The sequence below is a fragment of the Mixophyes fleayi genome, chromosome 12, assembly GCF_038048845.1.
Source record: "Mixophyes fleayi isolate aMixFle1 chromosome 12, aMixFle1.hap1, whole genome shotgun sequence".
NCBI lineage: Eukaryota > Metazoa > Chordata > Amphibia > Anura > Limnodynastidae > Mixophyes > Mixophyes fleayi.
The window spans coordinates 31316663-31339970 of NC_134413.1; the positions used below are offsets into that span (position 1 = coordinate 31316663).

Sequence of the window (23308 nt, forward strand, 5' to 3'; positions counted from 1 at the left end):
CAAACAATGCTTCACAACATATAGACAAGCAACGTTATCTGCAGACAAAGTTAGATATTTCATTTTAGCTCTTGCATTGAAATATGGAAAACATTCTACCTGCACTGATTTTCTATGATCTTGAGTCATCATTGTGCTTCAGGTGCTATAGGTTCCCATCATTGGCTTCCCAGCTTGTGAATGCGCACTGAAACTGGAAGACCCAACTTGGGCTTCCAATTCCAGATTTGTTTAAAAAAACCAGACAAATAAAGTTTGTTTAAAAAAGTTAAAAAATACTTTGTTTGCTAATAGATCATAACATTCTTTGTCAACCCCCAGCTATCATCATCCTTGTTAAAAAGTCTTCCCCATGTAAAACCTATCCCCGGTGATAGTCTTCACCGGTCAAGGGGATTTGTTACATAGGGAGACTCTCTAAATCAAGTGAAAACTCACATTATCACTGGATTTAGGGCTTTTCTTCCTTTGAGAAATAGACTCCTATAGCCCAGGACTTTTTTTTCGCCTTTCATATCTTCTAGCTATATGTTCGTTTTAATAGTTTTAAAATCAGGTGGCACGTTGTAATTTATCCCTGATGTATTCCTACGTCAACAGCTAATGTTACCTGAAAAAAAATATTAATTATACAGAAAAAGTATGTAAAATAAACATAATTGCTTTGGTCGATGTGAACACCGTTTCTCGATGGAAAAATAAGCAGTCAATTAACTACCCTTTGGTTCAAAAGTGATGCAAAAACCTTGTAGTTGGTCCTGCTTTTAACAGAGCACTCTAAGCATGTTCTCAAAGCCCCCCTGCAGCACAATGTACCATGTACAACTACTAAATGCAGCAATAGGCAACCTGATACTTTCCAGGGGCCGCATAAGTGTCCATCTACCCTTCAATAGGGTCGCACCTTACCCTAAACTAAGAAATAAGTTAAAACAATAGCATTAATAAAAGAAAGAGACACTTATCTGTATTAACATATCAGTAGGCATTCAAAAAAAAAGCTTTAAAAGATATAAAAAAAAAAAAAATCTGACAATAAAGCTGGAAGGAGCTGGGGGCCACAGGCAAAGGCTCGGAGGGCCACCTGTTGCCCATCACTGACTTAATGAGTGGTCTCATAGAACATTATATTGTATCAATAACATATAGACAAGCAACATTGACAAGAAGCAAAGAGAATTGCACACTTGCCAGGAGGTTTGTGTGTACAATTTAACTCTATTTTTGGACTATCAGCATCTAAAAGGCCTGTGTGTAGAAGCCCAATATGAGCTGTAAAATGTTAACACTTTTCAAAGAATAAGTACCTTCTGCCAGTGAATACTGAAAATGAAAAGGGCAGCTGCAAAGATGATTAAATTAGGGTTTTATAACTTAATTTTAAATCAATTCCTAATTTCACTTTAATATTAATGAATTGTTTTGTGGCTCCAGTGAAGACATCAGATGTATATTCTAATATTAATGCTGGCTCATTATTGACAAAACGAATGCATCCTTTTGTAAGGAGTAATTAGTTTAGATGCTAAAAACCCTAGATGAACTCTATGATACAGTGTTTGAGTTGCAGGAAAAACTAATCAGCTTTCCCACTTTATTATTCCAACTTTACTTCTTATGAAAGATGTTGCTTTCACCCCGACAGTGAGGTTTATTTATGACCATTTCAGCACATTACGGCTTTGGGCTTCAATGACCTTGAAAAATGGTAATTTTAAAGGGTCAATGATACCAATCAATGATAACATGATACTGTTTGGTTACCTATATGTATAAGTGGGAAAAAGACTTAGGATCATCTAATCACTAGCGAATTGTTCCCCCAATTGCCCTCAACTGCTCAATTGTCATAAGACAAAGTGTGATTAGCCAATGCTGCCTTCAGTGGTGCCCCATAACCAGGGCTGGTGTGTGTCCGATGGTGCAACCCGTGTATATGCACAGAGCGGCACATTATAAAGGTGGCAGTGACCTGGAGCAGAGTAAATCTCCACTGTGCTTAAATATTACTGCAGTGCCAGCCTATTGTAAGAAACAATAATGGAGAGTAATGTTTAAAACACATTCAGCTCATATAAAAGTGCCTTGAAAGAGAGTGGAAGTTCTTCTAATGCTGAGGGCATAAGGATAAAAAAAACAACTAAAAATGAAATATATATTCTGCCCCCTCACATCCTCTCCATGACACACTGCCCCCTCCCCTGAGATCCTGTACCCTGACATCCTCTCCATGACACATTGTCCCCTCCCCAGGGATCCTGTCACCTGACATCCTCTCCATGACACACTGTCCCCTCCCCTGGGATCCTGTCACCTGACATCCTCTCCATAACACACTGTACCCTCCCCAGGGCTCCTTTCCCCTGACATCCTCTCCATGACACACTGTCCCCTCCCCAGGGATCCTGTCACCTGACATCCTCTCCATAACACACTGTCCCCTCCCCTGGGATCCTGTCCCCTGACATCCTCTCCATGACACACTGTACCCTCCACTGGGATCCTGTACCCTGACATCCTCTCCATGACACACTGTCCCCTCCCCAGGGATCCTGTCACCTGACATCCTCTCCATAACACACTGTCCCCTCCCCTGGGATCCTGTCCCCTGACATCCTCTCCATGACACATTGTCCCCTCCCCAGGGATCCTGTCCCCTGACATCCTCTCCATGACACACTGTCCCCTCCCCTGGGATCCTGTCACCTGACATCCTCTCCATGACACACTGTCCCCTCCCCTGGGATCCTGTCCCCTGACATCCTCTCCATGACACACTGTCCCCTCCCCAGGGATCCTGTCACCTGACATCCTCTCCATGACACACTGTCCCCTCCCCTGGGATCCTGTCCCCTGACATCCTCTCCATGACACACTGTCCCCTCCCCAGGGATCCTGTCATCTGACATCCTCTCCATGACACACTGTCCCCTCCCCTGGGATCTTGTCCCCTGACATCCTCTCCATGACACACTGTCCCCTCCCCTGGGATCCTGTCCCCTGACATCCTCTCCATGACACACTGTCCCCTCCCCAGGGATCCTGTCACCTGACATCCTCTCCATGACACACTGTCCCATCTACTGGGATCCTGTCCCCTGACATCCTCTCCATGACACACTGTCCCCTCCCCTGGGATCTTGTCCCCTGACATCCTCTCCATGACACACTGTCCCCTCCCCAGGTATCCTGTCACCTGACACCCTCTCCATGACACACTGTCCCCTCCCCAGGTATCCTGTCACCTGACATCCTCTCCATGACACACTGTCCCCTCCCCAGGTATCCTGTCCCCTAACATCCTCTCCATGACACACTGTCCCCTCCACTGGTATCCTGTCACCTGACATCCTCTCCATGACACACTGTCCCCTCCCCAGGGATCCTGTCACCTGACATCCTCTCCATGACACACTGTCCCCTCCCCTGGGATCCTGTCCCCTGACATCCTCTCCATGACACACTGTCCCCTCCCCAGGGATCCTGTCCCCAGACATCCTCTCCATGACACACTGTCCCCTCCCCAGGTATCCTGTCACCTGACATCCTCTCCATGACACACTGTCCCCTCCCCTGGGATCTTGTCCCCTGACATCCTCTCCATGACACACTGTCCCCTCCCCAGGGATCCTGTCCCCTGACATCCTCTCCATGACACACTGTCCCCTCCCCAGGGATCCTGTCATCTGACATCCTCTCCATGACACACTGTCCCCTCCCCTGGGATCCTGTCCCCTGACATCCTCTCCATGACACACTGTACCCTCCCCTGGGATCCTGTCCCCTGACATCCTCTCCATAACACACTGTTCCCTCCCCTGGGATCTTGTCCCCTGACATCCTCTCCATGACACACTGTCCCCTCCCCTGGGATCCTGTCCCCTGACATCCTCTCCATGACACACTGTCCCCTCCCCTGGGATCCTGTCCCCTGACATCCTCTCCATGACACACTGTTCCCTCCCCTGGGATCTTGTCCCCTGACATCCTCTCCATGACACACTGTTCCCTCCCCTGGGATCCTGTCCTCTGACATCCTCTCCATGACACACTGTACCCTCCCATGGGATTATGTCCCCTGTCACTCTCCCCCTGGTGTGCCCAAACAGCTTAAATTTGAAATATGCTCCTAACTATGGGGTGAATTGAATGGCTTCAGCAACATTTAAGTCACATAACAATCAAAAGATAGGGCCTGCAGTTTTAAAAGACCATTAAATATAAAATGTTGGTTGCTTAACATAAACAAGCTGCTAATATATTTTTTAGAAATATATACTGCTGTTTTAAGGTTAAATAATGGGGGAGAACTTTTCCTGTGGACATCACACTTCCTTCCCGCTAGTAAGTGTACAGAAAAACACTGCAGAGATATTGTAATAGGCAAAGAAAGAAAATAACAATGTTCTCTCTAAATTGCAGCACACTAGTATTTTAGTGTATAGTAAGAGAACAAAAGCCATGAAGACAATTAGCGTCACTGGGAAATTATCGTACTGCAAACAAGTTCAAAGCCCTTAGACTGGACAAATGTTACCAAATTTGGAACCAGTTAAATCATTTGAATATCTATATTATGGGATTTATTAAGGGAGCTACTAAAAAGGACAGTGTAGGGATGACGAGTAAGAGTGATTATCCCCAAGGTGTGGAGTGTCAGCTTTTGTGTATCACCTGTCCATTACTTACAGAAAGATGATCTGTCACCCATTTATTATAACAACTGTGATGTGAACTGTATTGCTTCATCTGTGATATACCGCAGCCTACATGGTTTTCCAACTTGTATTTGCTAGTGTCCCTATTCACATTACAACCAACAGCCCAGGGACATAATGATACTGGTCTAGCATTGTGAATGTTTTAATACTCTGGCTGACTGTAGAAGCGCTTGAATATTTTAACTGACTATAGGTTGGTTCTAGCCCCAGCCCACTTCACAGACACATGGATGTCACTGAGAAAACATAATGTAAATAAAATAATAAGTCACACCCCATACACTCCTATATGCTCAGCCACAGCTATCCACTATTTTGCTTTTTTTCAGATAAATGCATAAAAAACACTTAAAAAATATGCCACATAAGAGCATACTTGCCAACTTCTTCTAGTTGGCGTCCGGGAGCTCCTGTGGGGAGGTGGGCGGGTCCAAAATGACGCGATATTCGGAGCCCCGCCCCCCCTTTTTTTTTTTATTTAATATAATTAATAAAGGTATAAACCAGTATATTTTAATATAATTTCCTTAATGGGATAGGAGTGCTTTGTGAATCCATTACTTTTTTCTCTCCTCTTTTTTTCTCTCATGTGATTACAAATGGGAAAAGCACCCCCTGATCTCAATATTGAAAAAATTATAGGAATGAGGTTTGTCCTAACTCTGTGCGGATATTTTTGCCTTTCAAATGTGTGACAGAAAAGAACCTTGTAGAAGATGAAGATTTACACGTGAAAAAACAGGCAGTATTTAACTTATGTGCAAAACAGAATACTAATTTGCACCCCTTGCATTGTAACATGGTTTTGTCCAGGAGACTGAAATAAGAAGTTTCTCAAGTTAAGATCCTTAATGAATCAGTCCCAAGGTTCTTTTCTGTTCAGAATTAAATATCACTTTTTCTGGTCCTGAATTGATTATCCCAAACTAAATCAACATGAAACTTGTAATCCTTCTTACATGATATCTGATATTTCCTATAATTTAATCCGCACAAAGAAAGCGTGCCATTGGAAAACCTCTTACTAGTGAGATGGGCTCTTTAATTATATTTTAAATCTCTTTATTTATAATAGCTGTGAATATACACACAGACATTAAGTGCTGTGATCATATATAAAATGCAACTTACATGTTGAAATATTCCAAAGTCATTTAAGTTTGGCCTTTTGTGGGTCCAACTGTGAACCTCACCTTGGGTACTCCTGTCTATAAACCTGCTGGATTTTTCTGTTCAGTCGTTGGTAGAAGGGGGCATAAGTGGAGGAAAAGATAATGGGAAGGTGGCAGGGGTAAAGTAGGGAATACCTGGCAAGAGTAGGGGGTGTATGGAATCCAACAGGAGGAGGGAGGGAGAATGAGAAAATACCCTATGGTAGAAAAAACTTAAAGGGTACTTGGCATAGGGGAATTTATGTAAAGGAACCAGGGTTCCAAGATTTTGTGGTAGGTTCTAAAAGTGTTGTTGAGCAGACCAGAAATATACTCTATTGATGAAATGTACCAGATTCTGTTGATAGTTGGTTTTATATGTGGAGGATCTGGTTTATTCTTTTGCAATATGGTATTCAGCTGCATTGCGTAAGTGCATTATGAGTTTATCCAATGGTATACTAAGGGATTTTATAGGGCTGTACAACAATACTATCAATGGGTTACTTGGGAGAGGGGCTACAAGTAGATGCTCTCTCCCATTCCTTTGACTACAGAAAATCAACAGGCTCAGGGGGAATCCGCTTATATCAAAGACACTTCTCCAATTCTGGTCGCATTTTCCACCTCTACTAAAATACCTCCTGGAAAAACGTTTCTGTCTCAAAACGTTCATCAGATATTTTACTCATGGTCCCATAAGTCTGTTTGCAGGGCATTCAGGGTTAAGAAACTTTGGAGAGTGTTTTAGGAGCTAACCAAGGGCAGCTCCTGGACACTGATAGTAACTGGGAGCCGATGGATCCAGTGCAAGAGTCACGGCACCTCTACTACGGCGGGACATGTCCGGTCTGATAAAGTCCTTAAAGTTTAGGGTAAAAACTAGAACAGAACTGGGACGATATGGGAATAATTAACATTGCCATTTCAATAGTGGAAAACATAGAAGAACTTTAGCTTGAAGGTTTGGGCCAAGAATAAAATAGACTTTAATTAACCTATTGCACCAATACACATGCCTGTCCTGCTTCTTCCCATGTTTGTATGTTGTATTTGTATATGAAGCAGAGAAAACCAGAAAACAAAGTACAGGTCAAACAGAATTCTAGCAGAAGTGAACATTTTTTTAAACTGATTATTCCCCGTTTCAAATTCATTAAAATCACACCCACATCAGTCACTACATTTGTCTTCCTTTATACTGTATTTACTGGGTGTAAATCACTATGTCATAGAACCATGTCTGTACCATGTATCCGGCTCATTAGAAAATGACTTAGCGGGTAAATAATCAATTCACGTTAATTTATCTGGGCCATCGTCAACATAATAATGCACTACAGATGTTAATGGCTTTATGCAGCCATGTTGGTGATCCACAGTCCATTAAGTTACTTCAGTGTTTCAGTGCTATGCGTTGTGTTCACTGCACAGTGACTGCAACTTGAAGGTGGTAAACAAATTTGTTGTATTTTGTTGGGTGGGTTGTTGATTTCTATGTGGAGTGACTAAAAATAAATATGGGTGACGGATCAAAAATAGGAAAAGACACAGGGGACACATTGGAAACAGACCTGTGTAAATTGCTTGTCCATTTCACAGCACTGTAACAGCGACCAGAGGACAGGTCTAGTCCTCTCACTTCACCGGAATCTGCACTGGATTCGGCGGCTCCCAGGCATTGATAGGCTGGGGTGTTCTGCGCTGTGACCTCATCAGCACAGAGCACACCCAGTGACTGGGAGCCGGACATCACTCTACCAACTATTACTCATCTCTGTCTGATGTGAAATCCACGCAGCTATTCACAAGATTTCCCTGAAATTAGCTCCTTGGTTCATTGGGCCATATAAAAATATTAACCAAATCAACACAGTTTACTTTCAGCTCACATTACCTGCTTCCCTATGCATCTTAAATGTTTTCCATGTTTCCTTATTAAAACCATGTGCCACCAGCCGCTTTTCCCTCCTTCAACATCCTCCAAAGACTATTTTGGTGGGTTGTCAAAAGGAATTTCACATTAATGATATTTTAGACTTAAAATGTAATTTTATCTATTCGACTGGAAGGGCTACATCCACTAAGAATGTTCCTGGATCTAAGTATCTGATGTCCATGGAAGAAGTTCCATCACAAACCTAAAAAGGGACATTTGGCACCTGCCCTTAATAAGAGGGTTACTGTAACAATTCTGTGTAACCTCCTGTGCCTGAGGAACATGTTCTGTACCATAAATTATTTGAGCATTTTCAGTATATAATATGTGATGTATTTTGTACTGGTCCCAGGTGGTCTCACTATATATGTCTGCATGTGGCCCTGGCCTCTGAATCTTATACCATTGGTGAACCTGTGCTGCCTGCCCTTAACCTATGGATTGGTACTGAGTTTGGCAATGTGTTACCAGCCCCAACTTGGCTGGTTTTCTACCGTAATCTTGTTAGTCAGCAGCTTCATTAGAAGACTAGCCTGGGAGCAATGGCCTGTGGGTTCCTCACAGTGTAGTCTATCACGTCCTTGAAGGGGATCCCTGGTGAATACTGGGTTCCCATTAGACTGCACGACAGGTCCAGCACAAATCACTATTGGCATTGCAGGTCAATGTCTGACCCGGGCATTAGAGTTTGCTTCCGCATTGACAGCGGCACTGCTTACCTGACCACGTGTTCTAGTTTGGAAATCCAAGTAATCCCTAATTTAAATGTATATAGTGATTAAAATACTATTTCCCCAGTGGCGGAACTACCATTGGTGAAGATGGTGTGGGGCACTGGGGCCCATGGGGATAATGGGGCCCACTGCATGGGGAACTAATGAGCTGTGGGCCGCGATTCCCTTCTCCTCGATTCCCTGCCCCAGGGCCCACAGCTCGCTAGTTCTGCCTCTGTATTTTCCCATTGGTCAATGCTGCTCAAACACACAACGGGCCTGATTCATTAAGGAACTTAAATTAAGAAGTTTCTTATTTAAGTCTCCTGGACAAAACCATGTTACAATATAAGGGGTGAAAATTAGTTTTCTGTTTTGCACATAAGTTAAATACTGACTGTTTTTTCATGTAGCACACAAATATCAACTTTAAATTTCAGTGTACAAATAAGCTATCAAGTATATGTGTGCTACATGAAAAAACAGTCAGTATTTAACTTATGTGCAAAACAAAATACTAATTTTCACCCCTTGCATTGTAACATGGTTTTGTCCATGAGATCTAAATAAGAAACTTCCTAAGTTAAGTTCCTTAATGAATCAGGCCCGTTGTGTGTTTGAGCAGCATTGACCAATGTAGGCTTAACATAATTGTCTGCTTGATGCCCTTGAGCATATAAATCCACCAGGAAAGCAGGTCCTATTTTATATATCCAGTGCATAGAGATTATCCTTCTCTCCCAAGTTGCACACAAAACAAATGTAACATCTACACCTTATGATATCGCTTATGCTGCTGCAACTGCAATAGCCAAACAAATTAAGTTACGTGAAATAAAACAGATCAAAACGGTTTATTGGAAAATCTATGCTGGTTTTTAAATTCACAAGCTGACTTCCGGAAATTAGTTTTTTTCTCTTTTGCCTTGGTACACAATTTATCCAGGCTAAGGGGTGAGGAACGAAATCTAGAGTTGTCTCTAATGCTGCGAATGAAGCTAGCGCTTAATGATCAGTCATTAGGTTTAGATGGGAGCTGTACAAGTGAATTGGTTCTGTAAGGAGGAATAATAGTTCCGGCACTATCTCACACACTGCTGAGTGTACAGAGTTATTTTGCAGCTGCTGAATTCTAATTTGCTCTGTAGCAACATTTGTGACATTAGCATATTGGAGCATATGACATGACAATAGAGCTCACTCTATTATTTAGAGACGAGCACTATATACTGTATCTCGTGTAATACCAAAATGGTCTGCGGCGCATTGTACAGCAATATGCTGCCTGCAGAGGTGGAGGAAGACTGAAAAGGCTCGAAGGCATAAAAGATGTAGGGGATCCAAACATTCATCCTTCATAATAAAAGAAAAACAGAAAATATCTTAGAAAATTAATTGTATTCATTATTTAAAAAAAAACAAAACTAAAATAATAATTAAAATGATTCAATCCCTAGTCCTGAAGACCAGTCTCTTTTTGTCCTACTATAAGACTATACTTTATATTTATTCCTCTTTTGAAGCCACATTTTCTTGTCCCTCTTTCCATTTTTTTGGACCTGTTTGGGGCTATTTGATTGTTTTAATGAATTTATAAAAGCTTGATTGACTCCTTAATTAGAGTTTCCATCTGGTTGGTATTTTACCTGCCTGGTAAGAAAAAAGCGGGACTCTGCGCCAATGTTTTTAAAAGGGATGAAACATTACAGATGGTATATTTTTTTCTCCAGAAAATGTGTCAATCCTACCCAAAATTTGTCTGCCTGTCTATATACTCTACACAAATGTACTTATTCAGCATTATTGTGTTTATGTTTTGTGGGGATGTTTCTATAATATGTTTTTTATTTAAATTTGTATTTAAAAGTCTGACAAAGTGCCTGTATGTTTGATACGGTTTATGCTGCATTGTGCTTCTAAGTGTGGCAAAGTGTGTACGTACCATATGGAATTAATTTGTCATAACAAAAGCAAAACTGTGCCTTTTTGCTCTAAATGTAATCATCATTTATTGAATACACAGACATGCACAAACATACACAAACAAATAACATAAAAACTTCATTCAAAATTATATATGTTTATCCTCACCATCCTCATTTATTTATATAGCGCCACTAATTCTGCAGCGCTGTACAGAGAACTCACTCACATCAGTCCCTGCTCTATTGGAGCTTAGCCTAAATTCCCTAATACATACACACAGACTAGGGTCAATTTTTATAGCAGCCAATTAACCTACTAGTATATTTTTGGATTGTGGGAGAAAGCTCTAGCACTCAGAAAAAACCCACACAAACACGGGCCATGGTTGGAAATCGAACTCATGACACCAGTGCTATGAGGCAGAAGTGCTAACCACTAAGCTACCGTGCTGCCCCAATATTTATTTAGTAGATTAAATAGAATATACCTTTGCAAATGATATATAATATATTTATATATGTGTGTGTATAAATATATTCATGTATACCTATGTGAAAGAGTATGTACCATATCATATACAAAGAGGAATTAGAACTCGAAAACTTACGTATGCCGCAAGGACAGTGAAAAATACCTTTAAACTTTCTGGGACTATGGTGATATATATATATATATATATATATATATATATATATCTAATATATAAATGTCTAGTGGCGTGTGTTAGTCTGTCTGTGTGTGTGTGGAAAAAATACACACACACACACACACAATGTAGCCACTACTGTAAAATATAAAGACATTAGAAACCACTGTGGATTTTATAATTGCATAGAAAATTTGTCCGCACGTCACGTATCTCTGAGTTGACTTCTAGACCTTGTACACATGGGCATTTTATTAAAGCATTTAATTTGCTTTTCTCATACTGTTTTAAACATTTTATGATGCTGATAGTGTGAAAAATATTGTAAGCCAAATGAACCTGTACACACACCCTTTCTGACAGGTAGTCGCTTTGTATCAATTTCAACGTCACCTGCAGCCTTCAGAATCATAAAATATGCGCTAAACATACAACGGAGGTTAGCTTTGCTGCATCACAGAGCTGGGGGCATGGGTTTGATTCTGAACAAGGTACTAGTCTGGGAAAAGTTTGGATGATCTTCCTGTGTTTAGAGTTGGTTCTCATGGTGCTCCGGTTTTCTCTTACAGTCCAAAACATACCGCTAGGTTAATTGGCTTCTGACAAAATGGACAACGGTGTGCTTGTGTGTGGTAGAGAACTTAGGGCCTGATGTAGACTCGGACACAGGTCCAACTGATCAGCGCAAAAAGCACTGTTAGCCAAGGATCCGTCTCAGTTTGCACTCAGACTGAGGTGGATCTCCCACTTGCACCTCTCTGCGCTTAGAGAGCTGCAATGAGGGAGGTAATGGGCCCTTGTGCTTTTGGGGGGAAAAGCACGACTTTCTTTTTTTAATCTTTAATTTAATTATTAATTTATCTGCTTTACAGGGTCGCTGTGACTGATACACTTAAATGTATCATGCACACAGCCCCATTAGGTGGATAAAGATCTGTACAACTTGGAGCACTGTGCAAATTATGAGATGCAATTTACACTTATGAGTTCTGTGTAAATTGCATCCAACTCTACATCACTCCCTAAAGCTAGGTACACACTACACGGTTTTCATCCAATAATCGGCTCAATCAGCCGACATACGACTGCTCGTTCAAAAGTCGGGTCAGTGTGTGCAGTGACACGATGGTCGAAAGTCTGCCCAAATGGACAATTGTCACCTCATTTGGTTGGTCGTACCGTTTAATATTTTCGTTCCAATCTCGTTTCCGTTGTGTAGTGTGTATAAACTTCCGACCGATCCACAACAGTGAGTACGAAATTACAGTCATTGCTCACGACAACATGGCTGTAAAAAGTCGCTAACGGGACAGCTGCTCTTCCCTTTATCGTCTAAAACAAGGCTAGTGTGTATGCAGTCCATGGACCGAGCGATCGGACCATCGGTCAAATGTAAAATCGATCGCCATAAAAAGTCGGTGGAAAATTCTGTAGTGTGTACCCAGCTTTAGACTGTAAGCTCCAGTGGGGCCGGGACTGGTGCAAATGATTCAATATTCTCTACAAAACACTGCGTAATATACAGGGGAGGGCTGGCAAATTTTAGCCTGGGGAGCGAGACTCCACTCAGCAGCCTATTTTTAAAGGAAAATTTTAAAGGGAAAAAAATGCAGGTGTCCCACTGACAAGCCCAGTATGGGACCAGCCTAGGATGCAGATGCCCAACTTGCACCTGGTAATATATATCTCTTGTATAATATATAATCTATCTATCTACATTGCTATACTGTTATTATAAACATATATCTCTTATCTGAAGACCAGTTGTCCAGAAACTTCTGAAAACCGGAAAAGGAAAAAAGGAAATATTGCCACTTTTGGGCAATCTTATCATGCACACAGATATGTGTATTTATATATACAAATATAGACTAAAATCATCCCTCAAATAGTGACTGTGCATATGTTAAACAAACAAATGCATTTTGGGAGATCTCCTTATTAAGAAATGGAAGGTTTTAGGAAAAGCATAATGCAGTTTTTTGGGGGGATGTTGTGCCTCCAGCCACTGCATGTATAAATAAACAGGGTATTTATATCTGGCTGAGGACACAACCATTTACTGTTTGTAAACAACTACGTGATATTTATATTTATAAAATCTCCGATCGTCCACATCCAGCTGTCTGATTTGATTGTGAGAATGTGGGGATTGTTCAATACATCTCTTGCAGATTAACTGCTGCGCCTAACAATTGAACGCTGGTAAGTGCTGGCATAGGTCAAGAATTGTTTGAATGTGTTGCAAATGGTTTCCCTGGGTAACAGCAAATCAGGACTCCCGGCTCACCGCTGCCTCTCCAAAACGACACCCAGGTAGCAGCCAGTGTTTGACTGCACAGCCCTGGAACCAGAGGCAGCAATGTCTGGGCTGCGGGGAGAAGTGACAGCCAACCTGTGAGCCCGGGCTGCCAATCGGGGCGAAACTTCATCCACCATGAAGAAGCACTCGGCTAAAGTCGCCCCTGTCTCGTCCTTCAGTGTCTCAGAATTACATGCAGCTATTATAGACGGTAACGATTTCTATACTTCTCTGCTATCACTGCAAAGCCATCTATCTAACTTCTCCTGCACTCGAGCTCATTGCCGATTCCACTAGACATAAAAGCATTTCTTGGTTGATTAGATATGGGTTATTTTAAAGGCATTTTGCATTCGCTGAAATACTTTGCTATTTTCCTTATCATTGTTGCTTATAGGCAAAGTGGCAAAATATTTTGCAACATAATACAAAATACATAGCTATAGATAGAAAACTATAAGCAGTCATAGATTTGTGAATCTATTATTTTGCCCTGCAATTCATAGCTTGTTTTTTTAAACACAGATGTTATTTTGTGCAGTAACTTTAGAGTAAATGCTGATATTCGTAATAGCTTAGCACAGATTACACTTATCAGGCTGTAGCTAGACCGTTGTTGTGGGACTACAAGTTCCAGCATACTACAAGGTCCAGGGCATGCTGTGGCTTTCAGTTTTGCTGCACCCGGTTACCTTACATTCCTGTAGATATTCTTCAACTATAACTCACATCACCCAGATTTAATAAGCGTTATAGTTCAACAGCTAAAGTGAGTCTCCATAGCCCTGTACTAGTAACCCGGCAGAATCTCCTCCTCACCTTGGGACCTCAGTATAAAGAGACATCATAGGGATATTTTGGCAGTATGGTAGAGCTGCTTAACAAACCCATTAGCGCAACACGTAGAAATAAAATACGCCGCTGTCTGCAGTTTAGTTGCTGTTATTTGGGTCGCATCAAGGGATGGTTTAGTAGTGTAGCACGTATCTGCGCTATCACACTGTGCTCTGTGATCCTGCAGCAGTAACCGCTCTGACAATATTCAAGTCTTGTCTGTGGTTACATGAACTTGACGTCAGCTCTAGTGCTGGAGGAGAGGGGGAAATAGCGACTGTTAAATTGCAGCAATAATCCACGGCTGTCCGGATAACCTTGCCAGCACGTGCAAAGGATGTGCAGACTGAATGCAGTATAATCGTCGTATGACATTTCATTACAACACTGTGATGATCTATTGTGTGTGTGTGTGTATATGTATGTGTGTGTGTGTGTGTGTGTGTGTGTATATGTATGTGTATATGTATATATATATATATATATATATATATATATATATATATATATATATATATATATATATATATATATATATATTTCAAATTGTATATTATAGTACAATATAATGGGGTAGTAGGACACAGCACACAATTATTATAAAAATGGGTGCAGGAATAGGCACATTGCATACATCAATTATATAGATAAAGGAGATAAGTTATTTCTATGTTGCAAGGAGCTTGCGATGTACATAACTATAAATGCTGTTTAGGGACAGTGCTGCTTAAACATGGAAGTGCACAGATTGTATAGTTAGCAACATTTCAGATGGTCAGTGGTGGACTTTAAATATTAGCATAAACTGGCTCATTTGCACAGAGGTTGGTAGACTTCCAGACAAATATTTCAATAAAACAGAAATGGAAGTTGCTCAATCAATTTATAGGTTCATAGCAGGTGCTGGAAAGGGTGGGGTTATCCAGCAAAGAACAAACACAGAGAAAAGGTCCCACAGCACACTGCTATAACCAATACCATGTGCAAATGTGTGTAACTGAGAATTCTGCATTTTTATGTACAAGTAGAATTAGCAGCTCCTATACTGATTGTAACAGTGTGCTGGAGGAATTTTCTCTGTACACCCTTTCAAGCACCTGCTATGAACCTATATATTGATTGAGCAACTTCCACTTCTGTGTTGTGTGTTTGAGAGGCATGTGTGGTATCAGTAGCTGATGGGGAGTGCTGGTGCTGTATTGTCATTTGGACTGTTCTTGGGGTACCTCTTTGTAAGTTAGCTCTCAATTTAAAAACACATATATGTATGGCCCAAATATAGGGACTCTCAGTGTTTAGAGTTAGGTCCCCCTATCAGCAGAAGCACCTTGAGGGGGCAGGTGGCTTGTCATACATTTGCATATGTGTGTAACTGAGAATTCTGCATGTTTATGTACAAGTAGACTAGCAGCTCTTTACTGGTTAAAAGCAGTGTGCTGGGGGATTTTTCTTTAAACATTACAGTAAAACAGAAATGATAACATAAAGCAATAAACATGAGAACATACTGTTCAGCATAATAAATATGTAATTGGAGTTTCTGTAGAACTAGACATACAACCTTGGGGTTGAGTGTATATCAATATAATGGAAATAATGTCACCCAAAAGGGCAGGGAGGAAATGAGGGAAGAGAAACAAGGGGGTTTCTGTCCTGATGGAACCATATGAGGTATGAGATGGGTCTCACATAATACACACAGATCTAACAATTATATTAGCAGATGGCTCATTATTGTGTGCAGAAAAGGAGGATAACATTGGGGCACTAATGTCCTAATTAGTGTCTTATCAGAATTAATTGTTTTCTGTATGGGACTAATTTACTTTACTTTCTTTATTTGGTCATACTGAGTTTGTAACTTTTACTGTAATATAACTAAATACCTAAATACATATGTAAGTCCAAAAGTCCCCAAAATTCAGTTGCTGTTTAGCTGCACACGTGTGCTTCTGTTATGCATATCACTCGTATCATTTGTATTTGCCCAAAGCTAACTTTAAGTATCATAACATTTGTTGGTGGTAAAAGCTTTCTTCCCAAAAATAAAACCCACAAGGGTATCATCAGTGGGACTCCTGTTTCCTGCACACAGTTTTGTGGGCTGAACCAATATTACCTAACAATGTCATAGTTAATCGGCTCCTTTCTCAGTGAGGTCACTGGTTTCTAAGTACATCATTAGGCAGCATTTCCCCTTACAACAACTGAGCCTGGAAAATACTCCACATTTTTGGCAACAGAGTCCTTTATTAACGGGCCAGCAGTGGGTGGTGTTGAACATTTATTTTAAAAAAGTAACATTTCCTCTAAAATATGTCAAATGGTTGATTCATTTTCAATTTGCATTGGTGAATCAATTTCAGATGGCATTCCTTTATAATTAGGAGAAAACAAGCTGATTTGGGGTGTCCTGTGAGAATAGGCCCCATATCAACTTCAATCTTTGATACCAATAAAGTGTTGTCTATGACATAATAAGATTTAATCACTTTGCCTTTATTAGCGGATCGCCATCTAGATGCCTTCAGTGCAAGTTATGCGTTCCACCACAAAACACTTGCAAAGTTAGTCATGTGACAAGACAGGAGCAGTGGTGGATCAGGGGGGAGCGATTGGGCCCCCCACCACCTATGAACACAACCATACGTTTTAAACTGCCAAGACGCTATGAAAGGGAGTGGGGCCAATCGGGACCGGGGGCGGAGCCAACCGGACCAGCCATTCAGAATGAAAGGGGCGTGATTATGCTAAATTGCCTCCTCCTAAAAATAAACTCTAGCTCCGCCCCAGACTGGGGGCAATCTATTGTTTGACGTATAAGCAGACGCATTTACACATAATTCTGTATATGACATCTGCATAAATAACAGTATTGTAGTCCCAATTGTAAAGCGCTATGGAGTCTGCCGCGCTATATAAATAAATGTAGATGATGATTGTGTATAGAACAGTGCTGCATGTCATGTCTTGGGTCTTGAGTCAGGAGGAGAGTAATGATAATGTTGGGAATATTACTTATTAGCAACAGAAAAATATCAATTAACAGTGTCTATAACGATATGGTGTCCTATTTTAATATTACTGTTCACTTCTGATCAGGTGCTTTTAATAGAATAGTATTACAATTATTTTATTTAGAGTGTAAAAATCCATAGCCCACTCTTGCCTGAGGGATGTCACGAATACCATTCATACCTTGCTGTGCCACTTACACCGCTAAGATTCCTTCATTTCAATTTCAAAGCCTTTCTCAAGAAAGGGACAACCAGTTTCTTAAAATAAACTGTAGTGTTGGAATTGGTTACCTTTAAACCTATGTCAGTTAATAAGTTGTATTGTGGTGTCGGTGGCCGTAGAGTAGCAAGTTAAATAGCTGTTAGCTAGTGAGCTGGTTAATACACATGTACAAACCTGGCTTTCCTGCTTAACTGTGGCAAGTAATTAACACATCATTTAGGGGAATCTGACATCTTTTCATGGCTGTAACTTGCGCTGTCTACTTGCCCATCGTACAAAATACTAAGTGATGTGTTTATTAGGAGTCTGCTCTTACGTTCGTTCAGAGCAATACTAATAGCTGTGTTAGGTATTCCGAAAAGTTACTCTTGCTCGTAAGTACATATGCGCATTATTTTGTATATTAGTCATCAATATGATGACCAGCAGGTGCTGTTTACTTATGCAGACTGTAACTGTGATGTATGACCCTGGAGGCATCCAGAGGCAACTTTCAAAATAGCCAACACTATTAAAGATATTTGAGTTTCAATGAACAACCTCTGCATTAAATGAGCTGGAAAATAACTGGAATATATCCACGGTCAACAGTAAAATGTGTCTACTTAACTTTTTTGTAATAGGGAGCATATAAGGTACAAGGGATCATCAGTTGTAAATTTAAGAAAAAGAGTTTTACCATGAGGTTAGGAAGGGGTTCTTTACTGTAAGGGCAGTAAAGCGGTGGAATTCCTTACCACATGAGGTGGTAAAAGCAAATTCAGTAACAAAATTGAAAAAAGGATTTAATGACTTACGTAAAATTTAGCTATTATATTAGTAGATGAACTTATGGGGGTTGATCCCGGTTATTTAACCGATTTGTCATTTTTATTGTGAGGATTACGTTTTGTGAGGTTAAATGGGGGTATTGTTTGGCCTTCTTCTGGATCAACACTTAGAATTTATGAATGGTTGAACTTGATTGTGTGCAAGTAACCTTGCTTAATGACATGATAGGGATTGTACCGGGTGGAATGTACCTCACTGCAACTTCTTGAGTATTCCTGGAAATTATTCTAAAATGTTGACAACATAGTTAAATCCACAGGTGACACTTCGATGGGAAATAAATGTTTTCCAGTCCAGTGATTCTGCCAAGATTGGCAGACTACAGCCTGCCCTGGCAGTTATGCTTTTACACCAGAAGTCCAGACAATATTGTACAGTCACTTCAAACTTCTGTGACTAAGAAAACTTGTTGTTACTAAGAAATGCCACTTATATACACACAGGGCCTTGCACAGAGTCGGACACAATTTACACTTGCTTAAAATCCAGGGATACGACGGTTAATTAAAATGAAGGATAGTAGTGGATATAGGGTAAAAATAGGACTGCAATATTGAGTCTAGGGGGATTTTCACAATTGAAACAGATTGGCGGTTGCTTACTCTGGATCAATTTTAAATATAAGTGCAGGATCGCAGGAGACCCAAAATAGGTTGAACTTGATGGACTGGTGTCTTTTTTCAACCTTATCAACTATGTTACTATGTTACTATGTTACTATGTAAAATGCTTTCAGTGATTTACTTAGGATTCTGAGACGCACGTAACGATGGAATGGTATGCAAGCTGCGTAAATTTCATGAGATACGTTTAAAGCATATGCTACACTACTATCATCTTATACGCTTTAAGCGTCAGTCGCAGCAGCCCACATAAGGCCGATGAATGAATATGCAAAACAAAAAACACAGTGCCCGCCCCCCCAAAAAAAACATCTTAACTAACCCTGTGCCACTACTACTGGTACTAGCAAAAGCTGTGGCAGAAAAACGTGGGGTCCCCCTGAATTTACTAGTTCCAGCGCAAGGCTTTGTCAGCCAGGGCAGGTGGCACTATAGCAGGAATACCCACATTGTGAAATATTTTCACTTATGCCATACATAAATATCGCTGTTATAGGGAGAAACCCCTTGTTTACATTATTTTCTAATTTCTATAATTTTTACTACCCCTTAAAACCCGTTTGCTGAGGCACCGCCCTATGAGATGTTCCGCAACACGGCTCTTTTCAAGTTCTGAATGGGTAATAGGATAAACGTTTGCAGTGAGGTAGGGGGCGCCATGATTTACAAATACAATGGCAAATATATTATCTTCTGTTATGTAACCTTCTATATGTACATTTGTGAATGTTTCAAGATTTCAAATTGGATCAACTTGAATTTAAGTTTAGTGGTCCTTTAAATGCATGTCTACTTAATATTTCATGCAACGCTACAACGTGCTATACAAACAAATGTTGATGATGATGATTTTGCACCAACGATCATATAAAGTACAAGGGTTCATCCATTTTATTTTATGTTTAGGGGCCATTTGATAAAATATTGAGCACTTTAGTATTTACAAACAGGCGAAAACGAACAAATGTTTTCAACTCTTGCTCTCTGCAAGCTGCATTTTGTATTCATAGATGAGACACTACACGTCCGATTCTCTTTTCCGTCAAGATACAGACTTCAGATTTACTGTTTTAAGGTTTGCGAATGACATTCCCAAAGGCTTTTAGCTCCATCAGTATCAAAGAGCGTAGAAGGATTACTGCGCTGTGTGCATCCCCCAGACCCTCAGCATTTTTTTATGTTTTTTATGCCACAGGGGATTCCATAAGAATTCTAGAATATTTCGCATGATATAGCCCGTACACCTGATAAAAAGGTTAGTAACTGACAATGAATTAAGCAAGGCGATCCATGCAACAGAGCGATCAGCCATCGCCTCTTATGCAAGGCACGTAAAAAAATAAAATAATTTGCAATGCTGCATTTAAAATGATGAAGCTTAGTATCATGCATTTTTCATAAGCTGAAACGCTTCCAGTACTTAGCAACTGTCATGTGTTTTGTGTGCTTCTATGAAAAACACAGAAAAGTAAAATTTGATGACATTTAAAGTCCATTTTGTCTCAAGGTTTTTACATTCAGTTTCAAGGTTAAACTTGTTCAAGAGAAGGAAATCTATTAATATATCTCCGTGATGGCAATGATGACTGAGTAATAAATCCATTACGTTGTGAGGTGCTTATCTCAGGAAATAAACATCAAAATATGAGAATTGTTGGAATTGTTGAGCCATATAATGAACTCGTAACCAAATGTTTTGACAAAAAGTTTAATAAATAAAAATCAAGGTATTATCTAGGGAAAAGTTGTACAAACAGTACACATACTGTATATAAATTATAATGCAGATATGTCACCTTGAATAAGAATGCTCAGTCAATATTGGATATTAAAATATCTGTAGATATATCATCCTAGGGATTTGTTCCAAAATACTTAGCTTTTTAGTCACATTTTTACCTGGCTACTTTGTCTACGTTTCTGGCTGTACTCCCTAATACCCGTGGAATTCTGTGATAGACAACATGTACAGATTCAAAAAAAAAATGGACTCTGCCAGTGTAGCTTTGAGGTAAGATTCCAACAAGGGGTAAATGTATGAATCTCCGGATTCTTCATCTCCGGCGTGTTCAGCCTCTTCAGCGCTTAAATTTAAAGCGGCGCTGCATTGTAAAGTGAAACTTCCCTTTACAATGCAGCGCCGCTTTAAATTTAAGCGCTGAAGAGGCTGAACACGCCGGAGATGAAGAATCCGGAGATTCATACATTTACCCCTTGCAAGTCCTTGTATAACAAGAAATATGGGAGGGATAAAGAATACAGAAGGAGATGGTGAGGGAAAGGGGAATACAGCATACAATGGAAGAAAAATCTCAAAATAGACACATCATATTATCAGGCATAAAAATTCCTAACTAAATCAGAACTTGGATGAGCATCAGAGAGAAACACAATATATTCCAAGGAAAGATGGGGGGATAGAGACTGCCTTATATTAGTTAATGTCATTGATGAGGTTTGTCTGAATTTAGGCCACACTCTAATTTACTCAAACCACACCCCACCCATTCCTCAGCAAGACACGCCCCCTTCCAATAGGTTAGGCCTATTTAGCCTCTGAAAATTGGGACTGATAGGAAATTGGGAACATATATAAGAAGTATGCAGGAAATTAAGGAAGATAACATTTATTAGGCTATTGTCAGATGCAACGATTGTTATTCAATATTTGGTGGTCAGTTAGCTGGGAGTGTTCCTTATGTAATATGTGTAATGCAGCAGTCAATTTAATATTTATCACTGGTTACCACATTCCAAGCCATCACATACTGCAATTCCAAATAGTTGTCATGGCCTCTGAGCTTCTCAAATTGACTGATCTAATTTGGCCAGTAAGTATAGATCAGCACTAACAATTGCTGAATGATACCAGTGTTGGATAGCTTCTGCAGTTTATATTATATTATATAAGCAAACTTTATATTATAACAAACTTGCATCTGTCACTCTTTTACCTGCTCTCCTTGTAGACCTGACAATGGCATTATACAAGTGCCCCAGTTTTGTTATATCTGCCCTTTCCTCTACAGATGGTTGAAATGCCAAACATTACGTTTGCATTTATCTGCCTGAATCGGTATGCAAATTTGGAATCCAATTTTCCATCACCCAATGAAAGTGAATCAACAACAAGGGGCCTCATTCATTAAGGATCTTAACTTGAGAAACTTCTTATTTCAGTCTCCTGGACAAAACCATGTTACAATGCAAGGGGGGCAAATTAGTATTCTGTTTTGCACATAAGTTAAATACTGACTTTTTGTTCATGTAGCACACAAATACTTGATAGCTTATTTGTACGCTGAAATTTAAAGTTGATATTTGTGTGCTACATGAAAAAACAGTCAGTATTTAACTTATGTGCAAAACAGAATACTAATTTGCACCCCTTGCATAGTAACATGGTTTTGTTCAGGAGACTGAAATAAGAAGTTTCTCAAGTTAAAATCCTTAATGAATCAGACTCAAGGTCCCTAAATTTGAATCTCAATTCAAGTGAATAGTCTGCAATTCTCCTTGCCAAGTTTTAAAAATTCAGTTGTTTTGTGGTGTGGAACAGACTATGCGCCTTTCTGCAAAGTAACAAATGCCTCTGAAATGTGAATTCGCTGCTCCTTTATCTTATTTTAATAATTTCGCACAGCAAACTGAAATCTTATGTTTGTACATGTCCACAAAACTATGCGCAGTCCCCACTTAACAAGGATTTCCCTAACTCCTCCCATCAGCCGCTGTAACCACTGCCATCTTTCCTACAGACCTATGCGCTCTGACGGAAAACTTGGCACACCAGCGCAGATCTTCACCGAAGACGATTTCGCACTGTCTTCACAATATTGCCTATCCTCAATGACATAAGCGTTTTAGTCAACATATTTCAAGAGGGTTCGGCTGAAAACGTGAACAATTCTGAAAAAAAAAAATGTACTTGCATAATATCTTATGGAATCTAATTATGACTTGTCATAGAATATTTCTATCTTCCAAATCAATATACTGTTGCACCTATTATAGTATAGTTGTATTCTTTGACAAAGAACACTTTTTGTTATTGTGAATTTTGCTTGATGTTGAGGGACAAATTTAGGAACTATCCATTGTTTATTCATTTTTATTTCCTTTCTTAATGCATGAATGGCTGAAGAGTTTGTTTAAGAGGTTCTTGGCAATGCGTAAGCATTGGCTCACTTCCTGTGCGAAATATGCCCATTTATAGCAATTAAACAAATACACCAGTTGATATCACAATGGATTGCCTGTGTTTCTCTACAGCTAGGTAGATAATGGTATTAATCACAAGTACAGCAGAATGTTTGTTTTGTATAAGTCAGTGGCCTTCAGCAAATATGGAGATTGAGATAACAATAAATTGTCAGTGTATT

The 23308-nt window shown here is 40.0% G+C and overlaps 1 protein-coding gene across 5 annotated transcripts in view; it reads left to right on the forward strand.

The window, feature by feature from the left end:
- The window catches only part of SLC35F4 (solute carrier family 35 member F4), a 180027-nt gene that overhangs the window by 98636 nt on the left and 58083 nt on the right, over positions 1–23308 (forward strand). Inside the window, exon 1 of one of the 5 annotated variants that reach the window (XM_075193582.1) lies at positions 13286–13301. The exons of 2 other annotated variants lie outside the window; for them this stretch is intronic. Coding sequence is in view for 2 of the 3 variants with exons in the window: in XM_075193581.1 (XP_075049682.1) it covers positions 13534–13609 (76 nt within the window). In the remaining variant the exon portion in view is untranslated. Of the gene's footprint in view, positions 1–13285; positions 13302–13362; positions 13610–23308 lie in introns of those variants that run through there. 2 more of the 5 variants (XM_075193581.1, XM_075193584.1) reach the window with 2 other exon arrangements.